General features: G+C 45.2%; 2 protein-coding genes across 3 annotated transcripts in view; one reads left to right on the forward strand and one right to left on the reverse strand.

Annotated features, from left to right (window-relative positions):
- The window catches only part of ATP5MK (ATP synthase membrane subunit k), a 7,509-nt gene extending 3,210 nt beyond the window's left edge, over positions 1-4,299 (reverse strand). The window contains exon 1 of the mRNA XM_007964009.3: positions 4,171-4,299. The gene's annotated coding sequence lies outside the window, so the exon portion shown is untranslated. The remainder of the gene's footprint in view (positions 1-4,170) is intronic.
- A 76-nt stretch (positions 4,300-4,375) lies between these two features.
- PDCD11 (programmed cell death 11) overlaps positions 4,376-21,424 on the forward strand; it is a 51,558-nt gene continuing 34,509 nt past the window's right edge. For both annotated transcript variants that reach the window (XM_007964011.3, XM_007964012.3), the window contains exons 1-8: positions 4,376-4,492; positions 6,457-6,569; positions 8,441-8,572; positions 11,144-11,311; positions 13,048-13,209; positions 15,432-15,555; positions 16,066-16,247; positions 19,469-19,576. In XM_007964011.3, the coding sequence (XP_007962202.3) occupies positions 6,468-6,569; positions 8,441-8,572; positions 11,144-11,311; positions 13,048-13,209; positions 15,432-15,555; positions 16,066-16,247; positions 19,469-19,576 (978 nt within the window). In that variant the 5' untranslated portion in view covers positions 4,376-4,492; positions 6,457-6,467. The remainder of the gene's footprint in view (positions 4,493-6,456; positions 6,570-8,440; positions 8,573-11,143; positions 11,312-13,047; positions 13,210-15,431; positions 15,556-16,065; positions 16,248-19,468; positions 19,577-21,424) is intronic.

Raw genomic sequence — 21,424 nt, forward strand, 5'->3', positions numbered from 1 at the left:
GAAAGAAAGCAACAATAAATTGGTTTGGATGTAATTTAAAAGTAAATAAATTTTGTCTTGTTTTAGTCTAAAAACTCAAGGTCACTGCATATAAATACTGTAAATATTTATCTATATCTCACCCAACACAGCAGTAGCAAAGATGGTGGAAAAAGCCTTCCTGATAAGCTTTTGGAAGTAGGATTTTACCTTGATTGCTATTTCATGAACACCTCAGAATACATAAAATCACTCAGCATAAGAGGAGAACACAATAGCCCCTGCTAAGTTCATTCTCTGACCCAATACAGCTTAATGTTTTCATTCCTGGCTCCATCACACCACAGTACGTTGAATTAATCCATTTTAAGGCTACTCGAAAATTGAAGCTGCTATTTTTCAAACGTTCTCAACGGGTGATCATCAACAGCTCAACTACAAGCCCTACTTTTACAATTTTTCTTGTTATAAGTAATTTAGGACCTCCATGGGACAGGGGAGAAGGGATCATTTACTAAATGGAGTTAATAGCTACTGGTGGTAGTAAGGAAGCTGGAATCCTTGCACCACCACCAAAATAGATAAAAGATTTAAATGTAAATAGTGAAACCAGAAAGTCCTGGAAGAAAACATGGGGAAATATTTAAGTCATCTCAGGGAAGGGAAAATATTTTTTTTTTTTTTTTTTTTTTTTTTTGAGACGGAGTCTTGCTCTGTAGCCCAGGCTGGAGTGCAGTGGCCGGATCTCAGCTCACTGCAAGCTCCGCCTCCTGGGATCACGCCATTCTCCGGCCTCAGCCTCCCAAGTAGCTGGGACTACAGGCGCCCGCCACCTTGCCCGGCTAGTTTTTTGTATTTCTTAGTAGAGACGGGGTTTCACCGTGTTAGCCAGGATGGTCTCGCTCTCCTGACCTCGTGATCCACCCGTCTCGGCCTCCCAAAGTGCTGGGATTACAGGCTTGAGCCACCGCGCCCGGCCAGGGAAGGGAAAATATTAAGAAAAAAATGCCAAAAACAAAAAGACAAAACATAAAAGGATAACCAACCTATTAGTCAAAGAAATGTCAAATGAGACCAATATTTAATCAAATGAGCAAAGATAAAATTATGGTAAGTAGTAGTATTAAGTATGTGAGAAAACAATAATTCTTTCTCTGTTGCTTGGAGTATAAACTGGTACAACTGGCCGGGCGCAGTGGCTCACGCCTGTAATCCCAGCACTTTGGGAGGCCGAGGCGGGCAGATCATGAGATCAGGAGATCGAGACCATCCTGGCTAACACGGTGTAACCCCGTCTCTACTAAAAATACAAAAAATTAACTGGGCGTGGTGGCAGGCACCGCTAGTCCCAGCTACTCGGGAGGCTGAGGCAGGAGAATGGTGTGAACCCGGGAGGCAAAGGTTGCAGTGAGCCGAGATCGCGCCACTGCACTCCAGCCTGGGCGACAGAGCGAGACTCCGTCTCAAAAAAATAAACAAAAAAATAAACTGGTACAACCTTCAGAAAGTCCAATTTGGCAGTATCTATCGAATTATAAAATGAGTGTACCCTTCCATCTAGCTGCTTTTTTTCTCCAGGAATTTCAATATTACCCTTATTGAAATATTACAAAGTGGAAACACATTGTGTGGTTCAAAGATGGTCAATGAAATATTGTTTATGAAAATCTTAAAAGTCCATTCATAGAAGACTCATTAAAAAATGGTTTCCATTAAACGACACAAAATATGCACAAATCTTTGTGTACCGACATGGGAAGATGTCCCAAGTAGCGTTAAATGTTGTAAGAAAAATCTTATTTCTGGATTTTATAAAGCACGTCAATGGTTCTCTGATTCTTGTCCCTAGACCAGCAGCATTAGCATCACTGGAAACTTGTTAGTGCACATTCTTAGGCCCTACCTATTGAATCAGAAACTCTGGGTCCAGGAATCTATTTTAATAAGGCTTCTAGATAATCCTGAAGCATGCTAAAGTTTGAAAAATACTGCAGTAAATGAAATAGAAAAACAAATAGTGTATTAAAAAAACTCTGGAAGAATATATAGCAAAGGCGGCTTCATCTATAGTACCTGTGTATTTTACAAAGGCACGAATTTCTTTTATAGACAAGATATATTTGAAAGGTCACCAGAACAAGAGCTGAAAATTCGTATGCATGACCGCCTATCTACCACGACCGACGCCACGCCGAGTCGATTGGCAACACAGACGAGCCGGTCGAGGTCCGGTCGAGATTGGTAGGCAGTGACAGTGACTCAGCTGGGTCTTGATGAAATGGAAGAGGGAGATATCTGTGAGGGAGTCATTGCTATGGAAACTGGAACTCCCCCATTCAAAGGCTTTCAGAGGCATTCTTGTGTAAAGAATTGGCAATGAAAATTTGAGAAAAATGACCTTAATTTTCAAGTTTCAAGAAGGTTCTTGGAGCAATGAAGGAAATCCAAACTTCCTTAGGCCTCTTCAGAGACCTTGGCCACTCTAGCCCAAGTTAGGAAAATCTCCATTAAAAGTAACTTTATACACTTGATCTTAGCCAACAGAAGCGATAAAAGCAACTTTGTAATGTAGCTATCAACTGTTTCACTTTACTAAACTTACTAAAGCATACTTCCCCCCCCCACCATTCATTTCATGATACATTTTTGGATTCATTTCTTAGGGTGTGAAGTAGGTTTTTAGGAGAAACGCTACAGAAAACAAGGGCTTAACTTTGACCATTAACTGAAAACCTCCACTACATTACATGTAACGAAACTTTTTAGGAGAATATGCCTAGCAATACTAAGGTGCTTTAAATTTCCTTTACACATAATATGGGAGGAAGGCTGATGTTTTGTGATATCCCACAGAAGACTAATTCTGACTGCAGGGAAGTGCATGGTTCAAGAACAAATCAATCACTCAAGTTAGTCTGGGTCTTAAAGGAGGAGGACTCTTGAGAGGCTCAAATGGAGGGTGAAATGGGGAACGGGGTTGTTGCTGGTGAGATAATGATGGAGTAAGGTCGAAAAATTTGGTTCTGCATTCTTCAGCATGCGGCAGGTTACTTTAGGGCAAACATAAAGGAACCCTTGTGTTTACAGTGCCCTTTGTAAGACTCCTAGTTGTGATTTAATGTTGTTAAATGGTGGTCTGTTTTAATTAAGCTGCTAACAGCTCTTCTTGAGACAAGGTCTTGCTTTGTTGTCCAGGCTGGAGTGCAATGGCATGATCTCGGCTCACTGCAATCTCCGCTTCCCGGAGTCAAGCGATTCTCCCGCCTCAGCCTCCCGAGTAGCTGGAACTACACCACGCCCGGCTAATTTTTGTACTGTTGGTAGGGACGGGGTTTCACCATATTACTCAGGCTGGTCTCGAACTCTGGACCTCAGGTTATCTGCCCGCCTCGGCCTCCCAAAGTGCTGAGATGACAGGCATGAGCCACCGCTAATCCTTCCGTGCCTCTCTCCATCTGTGAGATGGGCACTTTATTAAAGGTTCAAAGTGACCAGTAGCTCTTGTTACTTTCTCTATTCCTCGATATTACTATTTTCCTTTCTAACTTAACACCTACCTGGAATGGTGAGATCACGAGGTAAGGAAGGCAAAGATGAGTGAGAACCACTCACGTAACAGAAGCAGCCTCTTGCACTCAAGGAGTTTACAGCTCTCTGTTCTGGCTACCTCTTAGGAAAGGCCTTCCCACTGATAGTCTACAGACTGAAATATAACCTTTTTACAGCGGGCCTGGCGAACTGTAAGGGCCAGGCCACATTCACTCGCTTTGAGCTGCAGTGTAGCTAAATGAGGCCCGGCTGGCCAGCTTCCTAAGCACAGCTCGGTGGGAACAAACAGCTATGTGCATACAGAAGAAAAGAGGTTAATTCGGCCGGTGATGGGGGTCAGAAGCCCTAGTCCTCGTTCAATATTACGTCACTGGGTGACCTCGGGGGACGTTTCGCGGAGGGCCTCATTTTTCTCCACTGGCGAATGCAATCTAAGGGTCTTCGGAAACTGTGGGAGCCCTTGGGCGCACCTATGCCCCTCACCTCCAGGCTTCTCACCCGCTGGCCGCCCCCTTGCGCCCCTAGTTTTTTCTAGCTCCTTTCCCATTCCGCACCGTTTCTCTCCTCGAAAACTAAGACCTCGAGGTGTTCCTCGGCCAGAAACGGCGGGCGGTCCAAGCCCAGCCTCCCCTCTTCACCCACCTGCCAAAGCCAAAAATTCCGCAGCTGGTGTCCTTCAACAAAAGTAATCACCTCTCTCCCCGGCCGGAAGAAGCCGCCTCCCCCGCACGCGTTTAGCCGGCCACCGCGATTCGGCCTTCTGCGATGATTGGCTATGGCTCCAAGTCCCGCCCTTCCGATTCCTTTCTCTAGGTCACCTCCGCAACATGGCAACGGAAGTAGGGTGTTGAGCCCGCCCACACTTCCGGAAGAATTGCTCTGGAGCGTAGGTATCCTGGTCTCCACGTGTGTGAGTACCGCGGTTCGAGCTCAGTGCTAGTGGGGTGCTGACGCCGCGGGGCGGGTGAGTAAAGGGAGAGGCGAAAAAGGAGGAAACCTCATGGCTGTCAGGTCTCTCCCAGGCCTGGGTCCCTGCCAGACACCCGCTAGATGAGTGTGGTTCGGCCACCTTAGCCCCGCCTCGAAGCCGGCTCTGTGCTAGCAGCCCCTGTAACTCCAGGCTTTGTGTTCGGAAAGTAGCCTAAGTATCTTCTGTGCCCCTGGATCTCCTTACTTTTTGGAGCCTCAGTTTCCCTTTGTTTGAAAGGAAATTAAGGGTGAAATTCCCAGCAAACCAAACCCCCTGAACTTTCCTGTTTCTTTGATACCCATCCCTGATTCCATATCCTTGGCCCCACCCGGTCCCCACTTCCCTAGTCTTAAGCCCTTCTAGATTCTTATTGCCAAGTGTCTGTCAGAACTAACCTCTCCTGTCTTCTGTTTTCACTTATACCCAGTTCTGGTTCTCCTGGTTTCTCTGCTGTCCTGCACCTGAATCCTTTTTTTTTTTTTTTTAAATCACTGAGATAACAGGAAACAATGCATTTGAATCCTTCTACCGAATTTACTTGCCTTCAGTACTGTCCCTCTTCATGTCCAATCTATAGTCTGCAGTATATTTTTCTTGCTTATTGTTCTGTCGCTTTCCCTGCTTAAGTCTCTGACTTGCCAAAGTAAACTACCCATATCTAATTCAAGGTCTTCCACAAAAAAGCCCAACTTCTCCTTTAATGTTTTGAGACGGAGTCTTGCCTTGTCCCCCAGGTTGGAGTGCAGTGGCATGAGCTGAGCTCAATGCAACCTCCGCCTCCCAGCCTCAAGCAATTCTCCCGCTTCAGCCTCCCGAGTAGCTGGGACGAGGTGCATGCCACCACACCCGGCTAATTTTTGCATTTTTGGTAGAGACGGGGTTTCGCCGAGTTGACTATACTGGTCTCAAACTCCTGACATCAGATGATCTGCCCGCCTCAGGCTCCTGAAGTGCTGGCATTACAGGTGTGAGCCATGGTGCCCGGCCTCCTTTAAAATTTAACTTCAGTTTTTATGCTTTAATCTCCCAGTGGTCTAGCTGAATAATTCTTCAGAGACAACAGCAAGCCTTTGAGCAGTTGTTTGATAGGGAAATTGCTGGTGTTTATTGAAATAATAGGCTTTTCCCATCCATGTCTTTTCTCACATTCCCTTTCTACCTGTCAAGCTTCTGTTCATCTTTTACCCTTCAGCAAAAAGGATCTTCTTTTTTATTTTTTTTATTTTTTTTGAGACGGCATCTTGCTCTGTTGCCCAGGCTGGAGTGCAGTGGCTGGATCTCAGCTCACTGCAAGCTCCGCCTCCCGGGTTTACGCCCTTCTCCTGCCTCAGCCTCAGCCTCCCGAGTAGCTGGGACTACAGGCGCCCGCCACCTCGCCCGGCTAGTTTTTTGTATGTTTTAGAAGAGACGGGGTTTCACCGTGTTAGCCAGGATGGTCTCGATCTCCTGACCTCGTGATCCGCCCGTCTCGGCCTCCCAAAGTGCTGGGATTACAGGCTTGAGCCACCGCGCCGGCCTAGGATCTTCTTTATGAAGCTTGCCTCCTTACTGAAGCCTTATCCCTTCCTACATCTTTGTAATCATTTATAATCCAATTTACATTTTAAGTTACTTACATAATTGTTTTATCTTCAAAAAGTACAGAGAATTATATATTCATCTATAGAGCTACAGTGCATCTCTGACTTAACTGTAGCTGCTTAGTGAGTATTTGCTACATTGAATCTATAACTTACTTTTCTGGAAGAAGGTGGGTGGACTTGTGGTTTTGAAGCAGAAACCTTTGGAAAGATGAAGTATGGATTATCCCGGGCCTGACATCTAAACCATCTATATTGTAGTCCTGAATGTTGTCTAGCATATTGCTGGAATAGTCTGTCTCTTGCCTCGTTGATCACACCTTTCTGAAATCTGCTATGAAGACAACATGTCACCATTATCTTTTGCATTGTTTTTAGGAGACCCAAACATGGCAGCCCTGGAGGAAAGCTTCCCCCGAGGAGGTACAAGAAAGATCCACAAACCAGAGAAAGCTTTCCAGCAGTCAGTTGAACAAGACAACTTATTTGATGTAAGTAATATGCTTGTTTGGTGACACTCACTGGAAACTTTTACTCTAGGGTCTTGTGAAAAATGAGCCTTATTTGAGAATGTGTTATTTTCCAGACTTTTTTTGCGTTGAAGTCTGTGTCTATAAATTTAATTTGTTTAGAGAGGCCATACCACCACGATCCTGTATCTTTTGAAACTTGGCATTTAGTATTAGAGTTTAAAGTACAGTTGTTAGCTGGGTGTAGTGGCTCATGCCTGTAATCCCAGCAGTTTGGGAAGCTGAGGCAGGCGGATTACTTGAGGCTAGGAATTCAATACTAGCCTGGCCAACATGGTGAAACCCTGTCTATACTAATACCAAAACTTGCTAGGCACGGTGGTATACCTGTAGTCCTAGCTACTTGGGAGGCTGAGGCATGAGAATTGCTTGAACTGACAAGGCGGAGGTTGCAGTGACCCAATATTGTGCCACTGCTCTCCTGCCTGGGTGAGAGAGCGAGACTCTGTCTCAAAAAACACACAAACAAAATAAAGTGCTGCAGTTTCTTGTTCTTAGGCTCTCTTTGCCATGTGCCATGTTGATGAAGGATGGAGAGGAAGCAGTTTTTTTTTTTTTTTTTGAGACGGAGTCTCACTCTGTTGCCCATGCTGAAGTACAGTGGCGTGAGTAGCTGGGATTACAGGTGCCTGCTACCATACCTGGCTAATTTTTGTATTTTTGTTAGAGACAGGGTTTCACAATGTTAGCCTGACTGGTCTGAAACTCCTGACCTCAGATAATCCGCCCACCTTGACCTCTCAAAGTGCTGGGATGACAGGTGTGAGCCGCTGCGCCCAGCCGATGTTTTTCTTGTTTTTGTTGTTGTTGTTTAAAGAGATGGGGCGGGATGATGTTTCACTCTGTTACCCAGGCTGGACTTAAACTCCTGGGCTCAGTCGATCCTTCCTCCTTAGCCTCCTGAGTAGCTGGAACAGCAGGCATGTTCCACTGTGCCTGACTGATCATTGCATTTTTACATGGGTTCCACATGTAATGGTCAGAATTTACATTAGACTTCACAGTCCCACCTAGACTAGACTGTGCCCCAAATGCTTGGGGAAAGGGAACTAACAGTTGAGTGTGTGACTTTAGGTCTATATTATGTAACCTTTTCAACTGTGCTGTAAAGCAGCGATTGCAATTCCATGATGAGGAACAGTGTCTTGCTCTGTCGCCCAGGCTGGAGTGCAGTGTTGTGATCTCAGCTCACTGCAGCCTCCGCTTCCTGGGTTCAAATGATTCTCCTGCATCAGCCTCTAGAGTACCTGGGACTATAGGTGTGTACTGCCATGCCTGGCTAAATTTTTTTGTATTTTTAGTGTAAAAAAATACAGCCTGTTGGCCAGGCTGGTCTTTAACTCCTAGTCTTGAGTGATCAGCCCGCCTTGGCCTCCCAGAGTGCTGGGATTACAGTCAGGAGCCACTGTGCCTGGACTTTATATAATTTAGCTGAAACCACATAGCTTGTTATGGTTGAAAAGATGAGAGTTTAACTTGGGTCTGTGTAACTCCAGTGTCCATTTTCATGCACTCTTCTACATTGCTTCTCAAACTGAGGAACCCCAGTGTTCATCCCAGTCAAGTGAGGAAGAACAGAGAGGAAGAACACAAGAGAGAAGAGACTTTGGGAACATGAAGGAGGCTTCCCAGACCTTGGGCAGAGGGAGCATTGGCAGCTCTTTTTTTTTTTTTTTTAAAACAGGAATCAAAGGAACACTTGGGAGTGGGATGGAGTAGGGTGGAGTGAAGGAGTAACAAAGCAAGGCGAGTGATTACCTGAAATAGGAGGGAAAAGTCAGATTGCTTCTTACTCTTTTGGGTCTTTGTGGGTTCCCCCTACCCGCTTCTAGATTTCTACTGAAGAGGGATCCACCAAAAGAAAAAAGAGCCAGAAGGGGCCAGCAAACACAAAAAAGTTGAAAATCGAAAAGAGAGAAAGCAGCAAGTCCGCAAGAGAGAAGTTTGAAATCCTTAGTGTTGAGGTTTGTTAAAGTTGGTTTTCATTTAAACAATTGACCTTGGTTGCTTAAGTTTGTGTATGTTCTTTCTCTCTTCTTTCCTTCTTTTTTCCCTTAATTCCATTTTCCCCTTAATATATTATACTTCGTGTGTGTGTGTAGAGATTCTTGGAATTTATGCTAAGGACTGAGCATGATTTCATTCTGTTGCTAACCGATGCTAGGAATCTTTTTTTTTTCTTTTTATTTATTTATTATTTTCCAGAGACAGGCCTGACTCTCTTGCTCAGGCTGGAATGCAGTGGCATGATCATAGCTCACTTTAGCCTTGAACTCCTGGGCTTAAGCAATCTTCCTGCCTCAGCTTCACCTGAGCAATTGGGACTACTGCAGGTGTGTGTCACCTTGACCAGCTAAGTTTTAAATTTTCTGTGGGGCTTGGATCTTGCTATTTTGCCTAGGTTGGTCTTGAACTCCTGTGCTCAAGCAGTCCTCCTGCCTCAGCCTCCCAAAGTGTTGGGATTATAGACATGAGCTACCCACCATGCCTGCGCCTTTTTTTTCCTTTAGAACTGCTGTGGGCTTGTGTCCTCACAGGACTTGTGTTCTCATATATTCAGAGGTTAGAATGGACAGTAACTTTAGCAGTTATTCTAATCCTGTCCATTCATTTCATATATGTGAAACCCATCTCTAATAATTGAAGTGGTCTGACTGTGTTCCTTACATTTTTATTTTTTTATTTTTAAATTATTTTATTTAATTAATTAATTTATTTATTTTGAGACAGAGTCTCACTCTGTTGCCCAGGCTGGAGTGCAGTGGTGTGATCTCGGCTCCCTGCAACCTCTGCCTACCAGGTTCAAGTGATTTTCCTGCCTCAGCCTCCTGAGTAGCTGGGATTACAGGTACACGCCACCACGCCCGGCTAATTTTTGTATTTTTAATAGAGACAGGGTTTCACCATGTTGGTCAGGCTTGTCTGGAACTCCTGACCTCGTGATCCACCTGCCTTGGCCTCCCAAAGTGCTGTGAGCCACTGCGCCCAGCCTTCTTACATTTTTAGATGATAACACCAATATATGTTAGCTGTAAAAAAGAAAAGAAGTTAAATAACTTTGAAGGGGAACATTCAGATTTGAAGGGGAACTTTGAAGTGGAACATTCAGATTCAGAGTCAGTATTTTGTCCTATATGATACTTAAAAAAAATTGTTAGACTTGGTGCCAACATTAGAAAACTAAAAATTTTTTTTATTTGAGATGGAGTCTCACATGGTCGCCCAGGCTGGAGTGCAGTGGCATCTTCTCTGCTCTGCTCACTGCAAGCTCTGCTTCCCAGGTTCATGCCATTCTCCTGCCTCAGCCTCCCGAGTAGCTGGGACTACAGGCGGCCGCCACCACGCACGGCTAAGTTTTTGTAGTTTTGGTAGAGACAGGGCTTCACCACGTTAGCCAGGATGGTCTCAATCTCCCGACCTCGTGTTCTGCCTGCCTTGGCCTCCTAAAGTGCTGGGATTACAGGTGTGAACCACTGCACCTGGCTGAAAACTAAAATTTTTTTTACATGAAAAAAATTTTTCATGTAAGCACAAGGCCCATATTCCCTCATGTTTGTAATGACAAGGAGCTGAGTAGTAGTTGTGCCCTTTAGACCTGGTATGGTCACTCCAGACTGCCACTGTCTCCACTAGCTAGCTGGCTTCCTTCATTGTGTTGTCTGCCAGGCATTTGAATTTGGGTTGCTCAGAATAAGGTAAAAGGCAAAGGTGTCCTCCAGTATCCCAGTGCTGTTAACACTGTTGTATAATCTAGACCTTTCACAGTGCTCAGTCAGATATGAGAAGTTCACTGATATGTCCACATGTGTATTTCTTTTCACTTATAAATTTTCTGTAGGTTTTTATTTATTTATTTATTTTTATTTTCTATTTTTGAGACAGAGTTTCACTCTTGTTGCCTAGGCTGGAGTGCAGTGGCGTGATCTCAGTTCATTGCAACCGCTGCCTCCCAGGTTCAGCTGATTCTCTTGCCTCAGCCTCCCAAGTAGTTGGAATTACAAGCATCTGCCACCATGCCTGGCTAATTTTTGTATTTTTTAGTAGAGACGGAGTTTTGCCATGTTGGCCAAGCTGCTCTCGAACTCCTGACCTCAGGTAATCCACCCGCCTCGGCCTCCCAAAGTTTCGGGATTACAGGCATGAGCCACCGTGCCCAGCCTATTTTTTATCTTTTTTTTTTGAGATAGGGTGTCATTTTGTTGCCAAGGCTGGAGTACAGCGGTGTGATCACAGCTCACTGCAGACTCAACCTCCTGGCTCAAGCGATCCACTCACCTCAGAGTACCTGCAACTACAGGCGTGCACCACTATGCCTGGCTAATCTTTTTTTTTTGTAGAAACTATGTTGCCGAGGCTGGTCTCGAACTCCTGAGCTCAGGCAGTCCTGCCTTGGCCACCCAGAGTATTGGAATTATAGGCATAAGCCACTGTGCTCCGCCTCATAGCTTTTAAATTGAGACTAGAAGCCAGACCTTCCAACCTTTCCTGTTGTTGTTCCCGTCCTTATTGTATACATTTCACTTTTTCTCTTCTAGTCCCTGTGTGAGGGAATGCGGATTCTGGGTTGTGTAAAAGAGGTAAATGAACTGGAACTGGTGATTAGTCTCCCCAACGGCCTCCAGGGGTTTGTGCAAGTCACTGAAATCTGTGATGCCTACACCAAAAAGCTGAATGAGCAGGTGACACAAGAACAACCTCTGAAGGTAAGGAAAATCTGAATGAAGCCTGTTACTGAAAATAAGTGGAACACAAATAGATTTAAAATTACAACTTTGCCAGGTGCTAAGAAGGGAAGGTACAAGGTCCCATGAGAGTTTATTATAAAGGAATTTTTGACTAAGTTGTTGAGGAAGGGATGCTTAAGCTGAGATCTAAAGAATGAGGGTTCCCTAGATAAAGAAGGAATGGCGTTCAGGCAGAAGCAATGTGATATATAACAGAGAGAAGGCTAGTATGTCTAGGTAAGGAGAACAAGAGAGAGTGTGATGTGAGATGGGCAGGAGATCCTGAATGGGGGCCAGGGCATATGCAGCCTTGCAGACCATTTTAAGTATTGTTTTTAAATTCTAGAATCAATGGGAAGTCCTTGAAATGTTCTCACTGGGGTCAGTGACATGTAGCATAGCGTGTAGATTGAAGAGGCATGAGAAGTTCCTTAGAGACAAGTTAGGAGGCTCTTGTAGTCATTCACGTCCTGAGATTGATGGTGACCTGGGTTCAGGATTTCCTGAGGACTGAGGAGGCAAAGTCATTGCTTGGTGATAGATTCAATATGGGTGGTGGGGCAGATAGAGGTGTCAGGACTGAGTTCTAGGTTTCTGTGGTGTATGAGTTGATACCTGGTCATGACATCCTGAGATAGGAAACCCTGAAGGGGACCTGGATTGGCAGAGATGATCTTGATTTTTCAGTTTTTGAGACAGAGTCTCACTCTGTTCCCCAGGCTGGAGTGCAGTGGTATGATCTCAGCTCACTGAAACCTCCGTCTCCTGGGTTCAAGTGATTCTTCTGCCTCAGCCTTCCCAGTAGCTGGGATTGCAGGTGCCTGCCACTGCACCCAGCTAATTTTTGTATTTCAGTAGAGACAGGGTTTCACCATGTTGGCCAGGCTGGTCTCGAACTCCTGACCTCAAATGATCCACCCGCCTCAGCCTCCCAGAGTGTTGGGGTTATAGGTGTGAGCCACCGTGCCTGACCTATAATTTTTTTTTTTTTTTTTTTTTTTTTTTGAGATGGAGTTTCACTCTTTCGCCCAGGCTGGAGTGCAGTGGCATGATCTCAGCTCACTGCAGCCTCCAACTCCCAGGTTCAAGCAGTTCTCCTGCCTCAGCCTCCTGAGTAGCTGGGATTTCAGGCAAACATCACCACACCCAGCTAATTTTTGTATTTTTAGTAGAGATAGGGTTTTACCACGTTGGCCAGGCTGATCTCAAACTCCTGACCTCAGGTGATATGCCCGCCTCGGCCTCCCAAAGTGCTGGGATTACAGGCGTGAGCCACTGCGCCCGACCCTCAAGTGCTTTTTAATGGTCATGTAAGAGATAGACTGCAAAACTGACCACTGGATTTAGCAATATGGAACTCATTGGTGGTTCTATGGGGAGATAAAGTGGTGGAGTGAGAGGGGTGGAAAGCAGATGGCAGTGAGCTGAAGAGTGAGTAAGAGATGAAGTAGAGGCAGAAAGTGTAGACAACTCTTTTGACATGTCATTTTACATGCCAGTTATGTAGAAATATTTGAAGGCCTTATGCTGGCTGAAATTCAAGACTGTGGCTAGGCCACAGACCCAACTTCCTTTGTGGATGCGGGGTTATTCCTCACCTACCTTTTGGGTTCTTTGGTGTCTGAGGATGAGAAGTCACTGAGCCAAGGCTGGGTAATGGAGTTTTGGTTCAGGAGAAGGGTGTGTATCAGGTCTTTCTCATTTGTGTTATGCAGGACCTACTTCACTTGCCTGAACTTTTCTCACCTGGAATGCTGGTAAGATGCGTGGTGAGCAGTCTGGGCATCACAGACAGGGGTAAGAAGAGTGTCAAGCTGTCTCTGAACCCCAAAAATGTCAACAGAGTGCTGAGTGCTGAGGCCCTGAAGCCTGGCATGGTAGGTATCTAGGATCAGGGAAGAGGAGTGGGCAGTGTGCCTTCTCCCTGCCTCCTAGGGAGCATGGTCTAGGCCACCTTTTATTCTCAGCTTAACTGTTACACATAGGAGTGGGTCTTTTTCTGGAAGGAGGGTCTCTTGGGTTCTTTGGATACGTAATGGACATTGAAGACTTGAACCTAATCATTGCACTGGAGAAGAGAAAAGAGAAATCAAGTCCAAATTTCTTTTGTTTTGAGTCGGAGTTTCGCTGTTGTTGCCCAGGCTGGAGAGCAATGGTGTGATCTTGGCTCACCACAACCTCCACCTCCCGGGTTCAAGTGATTCTCCTGCCTCAGCCTCCTGAGTAGCTGGGATTACAGGCATGCGTCACCACGCCCAGGTAATTTTATATTTTTAGTAGAGACTGAGTTTCTCCGTATTGGTCAGGCTGGTGTCGAACTCCCAACCTCGGTCTCCCAAAGTGCTGGAATTACAGGCGTGAGCCACCGTGCCTGGCTGAGCAAGTCCAAATTTCACTGGTGGCAAAGAAAAATGCCTCCTGGAAGCCTTAGCAGGGGACTTGGTGATGGTGAGGAGTTCCTCATAGTGCCTTACTTACTGAAACTTCCTTGCACATTTGGTCTTTTACAAAGGCTTCTGGCATTTGTATAGAATGCTTGAAAGCTGCTCTCTGAGAACAGGTGACGGGGCAGTCAGCGAAGTTAGTCTATCAGCTGTATTAGTGGATATCTCACTACTTTGTGTTCAGTCCTGTGGAGATTCAGGAGATGTTAGTCCTGGCTCAGAGCCTCCAAGTCTGGTAGGTACAAAAGGGTAAACTTACACTCATATGGATAATGTAAGTACTCTTGTAATTAAGGGGACAGAGATCAATATGATCTTTGCAATGTTGGTTAGAAGCAGTAGGATTTAGGAAAGGCCTAGAAAGTTTGGTAGGATATAGTTGGACAAAAAGGGAATAAAAGTAATTTAAGTTGCAGGAAATTGACAAGTGTCAAGAGCCTACTATATGACAGGTGACATTTTGGGCACTTTAATGAAATTCTCACACCAACCCTGTGAGGCAGGTAGATACTATTCCTTATACATTTGAAAAAATGGACTCAGAAAGGTTTAAGTAACTTACCAAAGACCAAATAGCTAGTAAGTTTCAGAGCCACACTGCTTCCCTTGTAATATAAAGGAGATTGGCATTTTTTTTTCTTTTTTTGAGATGGAGTCTTGCTTTGTTGCCCAGGCTAGAGTGCAATGGCATGATCCTGGCTCACTGCAACCTCCACCTCCTGGGTTCAAGCAGTTCTCCTGCTTAGAGACTCTCCAGTAGCTGGGATTACAGGCGCGTACCACCACACCTGACTAATTTTTTTTATTTTTAGGAGTGACGGGGTTTCACCATGTTGTCTAGGTTGGTTTTGAACTCCTCCCCTCAGGTGATCCACCCGCCTTGGCCTGCCAAAGTGCTGGGATTACTGGCATGTGCCACCACGCCCTGCCAGCAGTATTTTTTAAATGTGTTGGAGGTGCTCGGAAGAGACATACTATGACAGTTGGAAGGGTAGTACTGGATTCTCTCCGTAGTCCTGGTTCTGGGAGCGCCCTTGCAGGGTCTAGCAGTTCATCTCTCTTTGCATAACGTAAAAGTCTGCTATCTTTTTTTATGAAAGACATGTCACTCTGTTGCCCAGGCTGGAGTGCAGTGGCATGATCTCTTCTCACTGCAACCTCTGTCTCCTGGTTTAAGCAATTCTTCTGCCTCAGCCTCCCGAGGCAGGGATTACAGGTGCCATGCCTGGCTAATGTTTGTATTTTTAATAGAGACAGGATTTCACCATGTTGGCTAGGCTGCTCTCAAACTCCTGACCTCAAGTGATCTGTCTGCCTCGGCCTTCCAAAATGCTGGGATTACAGGCGTGAGCCACCGTGCCCGGCCGAAAGTCTGCTATCTTTTGAAAGCACTCAAGGCAAGAGATTCTTCTATATTGTTCCATCATTCAGCTGTGTTAAACATTCCTCATTGCCTGGCAACCATCAGATCCTTCAAGCCTGGGAGTATTGAATTTGATGTCTGCTGTCTAGTGGGATTGTGGCTTAAAGTTAAACGTAGGGGTGGGATAGTGGCAGAGTGGGAGCTTAGTGGCAGCAACATTCAAGTTTGGACGTTTGTTGTGTGTCCCGTTACCTTTGAATTGGAACTTTGGGGACTACTTTCTCTTCCCCAGCTACTTACAGGTACTGTATCCAGCCTGGAAGACCATGGCTACCTAGTGGACATTGGTGTTGATGGGACCAGAGCTTTTCTGCCACTGCTGAAAGCCCAGGAGTACATCAGACAGAAGAACAAAGGTGAGGGCAAGAAAAGGGGCCAGTACCTGGTGATGAGGTGGTACATGTGGGGATTATATTTAAGTGCCATTTTGATGAGTAACGTAACTGAATGGTGACCCTGAAGGTGCTGTGGCTTTGGTTAAACCAGCACTTAATCCTAGTTAATAGGAAAGGAAAGATGTATGAAGGGCCAGTGAGTGGCAGGGTCTCACTAAGATCTGATGGAACAGTGTCAGTTTTTCTCACCTGGAAGATTCCACTGCAATTTGGGCCCCCATGGCTTCTGAACCAGCAATCTCCTGGCTTGTTGAGATGTTCATATTTTTGTATGGTAATTGAATTCCAGATCAATTAGGATAACTTCATTTCCTTCTTGTAGTTGGTGCCTTAGAGATTGGGAATGTGGGGAGTAATCGATGCTAATTGGGCAGGTAGGCCATGGGTCTCTTCAGGTATTACTTGGGCCCATGTTAAAAGTCCTTCTCATAGAGACATTTTTCCTTTTGGGGTCTGGATCTGGGCTTTCAGGTGCTAAACTAAAGGTGGGTCAGTACCTGAACTGCATCGTTGAAAAGGTGAAAGGCAACGGAGGAGTTGTTAGTCTGTCTGTTGGTCACTCAGAAGTTTCTACTGCCATTGCTACTGAAGAGCAGAGCTGGACCCTTAATAACTTACTACCAGGACTGGTGGTCAAAGCTCAGGTGCAGAAGGTAAGCTGTTCATTGCTACTACTACTTTTTAAAACAAAAATAATTCTTTTTAAAATATTACATGCATATCGTCTAAAACTACTGTCTGATAAGGGTAGTCACTAGTCACTTATGCCCATTGAGCACTTCAGATGTGGCCAGTGCCACATGTTGAAATGATAATATGTTGGATATATTAGGTTAAAAAAACTATACTAAAATGTCTTTTGTTTCTTTGTAGTTTCTAAAAGGTGATTGCCAGAAAACTTAAAATTACATGTGTAGCTAGCATTGTATTTCTGTTGGATGGTGCTGATCTAAAGGGTCAAATGGAATTAAAAGGTTTATAATGAAGAACTTATCTGTCGTAACCCCCATCTTTAACTCTTTTAGCTTGTGTTTTGAAATTTCTCTCCATATTTTTGAGTAATAAGCTTCTGCTGGTATCTCTTGATTTTTCAATCTTAGGCATTGAGTTTTAACTTTTTATCAAGCTAGAAAACATTTGGGTCTTTCTTTTTTTCATTAAAATATATATATATTTTGTAGAGATGAAGTCTTACTATGTTGCCCAGGCTGGTGTTGAACTCCTGAGCTCAAGCGATCCTCCCACCCTGGCCTCCCAAAGTGCTGGGATTACAGGCGTGAGTGACCTCGCCCAGCATACTAGCATGACTTTCCTTTTTTTTTTTTTTTTGAGACAGAGTCTCGCCCTGTTGCTCAGGCTGGCATGCAGTGGCACGATCTTAGGTCACTGCAGCCTCTGCCTCCCAGGTTCAAGCGATCCGCCTGCCCCAACCTGCCAAGTAGCTGGGACTATAGGCATGCACTACCACACCTGGCTGATTTTTGTATTTTTAGTAGAGACAGGGTTTTACCATGTTGGCTAGGTTGGTGTCAAACTCCTGACCTCAAGTGATCCACCTGTCTGGGCCTCCCCAAATGCTGTGATTACAGGCGTGAGCCACCACACCTGGCCTACTATGACCTTCTTGAACAGCTTTTTTTCTCTTGGAGGTGGCAGTCAGCTTTGTTTTGTCATTTGCGAAATTCTTTTCCTATCAGTATTTTTTCCTATACTCTCAACTTATTTTCATCTCGCTACAATTCTGCGTGCTTTCAAACCCTTTAAGTAAACTACTGGTTTCTTTTTCCTCCCACCTAGAACCCTTTTTGATGTCCTTCTGCTCTAGGATGGACTAGTTGCTCTGTAGGGCTCCTGCATAGCCGGTTTCCTAGGACTTCCCTTATGCTCTCTCCTCTATCTCTATTGGAGCCTTCTTTGGTCCCATGTGTTCTTCTTTTTCAGTTTACTTCCTCATTTTAGTGTGACACATTATCCAGAAGCATCCTGGGAGAGCCTCTCAACTTTAACTTCCAATTCTTTAGGAAGTTTTTGTTTAGATTGCTGTATTATGAGTGAGGTGCTAAAAAACTGAGCAAGTCTATGTGCCTGTGTGAGATTGTTGACTGTTTTTTAAATTTTTATAATTTTTATAATTATTATTTTTTTTGAGACAGAGTCTTGCTCTGTCACCCGGGCTGGAGTGCGGTGGCATGATCTCAGCTCATTGCAACCTCCACCATCCAGGTTCAAGTGATTCTCCTGCGTTAGCCTCCCGAGTAGCTGGGACTACAGGCATCCACCACTACGCCCAGCTAATTTTTGTATTTTTGTGGAGAGAGGGTTTCACTGTGTTGGCCAGGCTGGTCTCAAACTCCTGAGCTCAGGTGATCCACCTGCCTCAGCCTTCCAGAGTGCTAGGATTATAGGCATGAGCCACCGCGCCCAGCTTCTTGGTGACTATTTAACTTTCCTGTCAGGAACAGGACTAGCAGATTTAATTTTGACAACCTCCTAATGTGATTGTTATAGGTCTTCTCTGGCATGTTAGATTTCTCTAGAAAGGATCTGACAATCTCCACCCAAGAGGGTCTAAGCCTGGCTGCCTGAGAATGAGTACGAGAAAGGGGCTGGATATTTACGTGGTATTTATAATTTAATTGACATTTTCAGAATTTGCACTTTTCCTGTTTTTTGATTCTGGTAACAGTTTTCCCAGAGAATAGGTTTCGTATTTTGCCGGGAGGCAAGAGAGAGGACTTAGTTCTCTGATTTCATTCATCTCCCTCATCACTATCTTTTGAGGGGATTGTCACTTTAGCTTTTTGTTGACTCTGTAGGGTGACTTGCCTTGCTTGTGGTCAGTATCTCCCTTTTGCAAGCCTTTGAGTTTTACCTTCCTATACTGGGCAAGTGTATAAATAACAATCTATTCCAGTTGTCAGGCTGGCAGTTCCCCAAGGATACATGTACAAAGCTCCTTCCACTCCATGGAGGACTCCCGGAGAGTGGGAGGACTGATGTCCTCTCTTAGCTGGAAGGGAGGTGAGCCTACTAAGAAGGAAACAGCCAGTGCAGGAATTGTTCTGCCAGTTAGTTTTTTTTTTTTTTTTTTTTTTTTGAGACGGAGTCTTGCTCTGTCGCCCAGGGTGGAGTGCAGTGGCTGGATCTCAGCTCACTGCAAGCTCCGCCTCCTGGGTTTATGCCATTCTCCTGCCTCAGCCTCCTGAGTAGCTGGGACTACAGGCGCCCACCACTACGCCCGGCTAGTTTTTTGTATTTTTAGTAGAGACGGGGTTTCACCGTGTTAGCCAGGATGGTCTTGATCTCCTGACCTCGTGATCCGCCCGTCTCAGCCTCGCGCAAAGTGCTGGGATTACAGGCTTGAGCCACCGCGCCCGGCCTGCCAGTTAGTTTTTTTTTTTTTTTTCTTTTTTTTTTTTTTTTTTGAGACGGAGTCTCGCTCTGTCACCCAGGCTGGAGTGCAGTGGCCGGATCTCAGCTCACTGCAAGCTCCGCCTCCCGGGTTCACGCCATTCTCCTGCCTCAGCCTCCCGAGTAGCTGGGACTACAGGCGCCCGCCACCTCGCCCGGCTAGTTTTTTGTATTTTTTAGTAGAGACGGGGTTTCACCATGTTAACCAGGATGGTCTCGATCTCCTGACCTCGTGATCCGCCCGTCTCGGCCTCCCAAAGTGCTGGGATTACAGGCTTGAGCCACCGCGCCCGGCCGCCTGCCAGTTAGTTTTATAGGAAGAAAAGATTGATAAAAGTTAGCTGGGGGAGGAGAGATACACAGTTAGGGATAATGTGGCATTGAGTGTTTACTGTGAGCAGTGTCTTACATTCGTGGTTCTTTCAAAGAACTTTTTTTCATAACTTGTTCTGTTTATTTCTAGGTGACTCCATTTGGCCTTACACTAAACTTCCTCACATTCTTCACGGGCGTGGTTGATTTTATGCACCTGGATCCCAAGAAAGCTGGAACATATTTCTCAAATCAGGCAGTAAGAAATGTTGAACCTATATTTTCTTGATTCCAACTGTGGTCCATTTGCTGTCCAGTATCACAGCTAGCTACAGGGAGGACCTAGGACTGCATGCATGCAGGTGTGCAGAGAGGAGACAAGAGGAATAATGAAAAGTGTTATGGAGGCCAGACGCGGTGGCTCATATGCTTGTAATCCCAACACTTTGGGAGGCGAGGTGGGCAGATCACTTAAGGTTAGGAGTTCAAGACCAGCCTGGCCAACATGGTGAAACCCCGTTTCTACTAAAAATACAAAAATTAGCCGGACATGGTGGTGTATGCCAGCTAATTTTTTTCTGTTTTTTGTAGAGATGGGGTCTCGCTGTGTTGCCCAGGCTGGTCTTAAACACCTGGGCTCAAACGATCCTCCTGTCTAGGCCTCCTACAGTGCTGGGATTATAGGCTTGAGCTACTGCAACTAGCTGAGAACTTTTTTTTTTTAAAGTGAAACTAGGGTTTTATACTACCTAGTGATAATACTGTTAATATTTTCCTAAACCTCTTTTTAGTAATTTTTTTCTCCCTATAATCATTCGTGTGTGGAATTGAGACATTTTACATGTTTTAATGTCATGAAGGGATCAGGCTTTTTCTGTTAGTTTCAGAGGAGCCTTGGATGTAGTGACACCAGTACATGGTTTCTGTTGTATTACAGATATATTAGCTCCTTGGTATTGAGGGGACACCTGGTACATAGTTTTCTGGCCTTGAGTAAACTTTCCTGCTAATTTTTATGTATTTATTTTATTATTATGTTTTGAGACTCTGTCACCCAGGCTGGAGTGCAGTGGCGTGATCATCACTCACTGCAGCCTCGACCTCCTGGGCTCACTCAGGTGATTCTCCTGCTTCAGCCTCCCAAATGGTGCACGCCACCGTGCTTGGCTAATTTTTTTTTTTTCTTTTTTTTTTGAGACTAAGTCTCACTTCATCGCCTAGGCTAGAGTGCAGTGGCACAGTCTTGGCTCACTGCAACGTCTGCCTCCCATTTCAAATGATTCTTGTGCCTCAGCTTCCTGAGTAGCTGGAAGTATAAGTACGTGCCACCATGCCCGGCTATTTTTTTTTTTTTTTTTTTTTGAGACAGAGTCTTGCTCTGTCGCCCAGGCTGGAGTGCAGTGGTGCTATCTCAGCTCACTGCAGCCTCCGCCTCCTGGGTTCAGGCAATTCTCCTGCTTCAGCCTTTGGAGTAGCTGGGATTACAGGCGCCCGCCACCACACCCAGCTCACTGCTGGGTTTTTTTTTGTATTTTTAGTAGAGACGGGGTTTCACTGTGTTAGCTAGGATGGCCTTGATCTCCTGACCTTGTGATCCGCCTGCGTCGGCCTCCCAAAGAGCTGGGATTACAGACATGAGCCACCGCTTCCAGCTTAACTTTCTGTTTTTTAAATCTAGAGATGAGGTTTCGCCATGTTGGCTGGGCTATCTCAAACTCCTGTTCTCAAGTGATCTGCCCACCTCAGACTTCCAAAATGCTGGGATTACAGGCCTGAGCCATGATCCCCGGCCTAATTTTTGTATTTTTTGTTGAGATAGGGTTTCACTATGTGCGCAGGCTGGTCTCTAACTCCTGAGCTCAAGTGATCCACCTGCCTCGGTATCCCAAAGTGCTGGGGTTATCAGTGTGAGCCACTATACCTGGCTTGAGTAAGCTTTGATTAAGTCAGACATGGTTCCTATGGGACATTTTGACTTTGTTGCATGCTGCTTGAGTGTGGAAGCCAGTTTGAGTACTTACCTACTAAGGATGTGAGTACTCACATACCTGGTTAGCATGTGGAGAGGCTTGATGCCTGGAAGGTCTGCTCTAGAGTGCTCCTGTGT

Source organism: Chlorocebus sabaeus, chromosome 9 (genome assembly GCF_047675955.1).
Source record: "Chlorocebus sabaeus isolate Y175 chromosome 9, mChlSab1.0.hap1, whole genome shotgun sequence".
Classification (NCBI taxonomy): domain Eukaryota; kingdom Metazoa; phylum Chordata; class Mammalia; order Primates; family Cercopithecidae; genus Chlorocebus; species Chlorocebus sabaeus.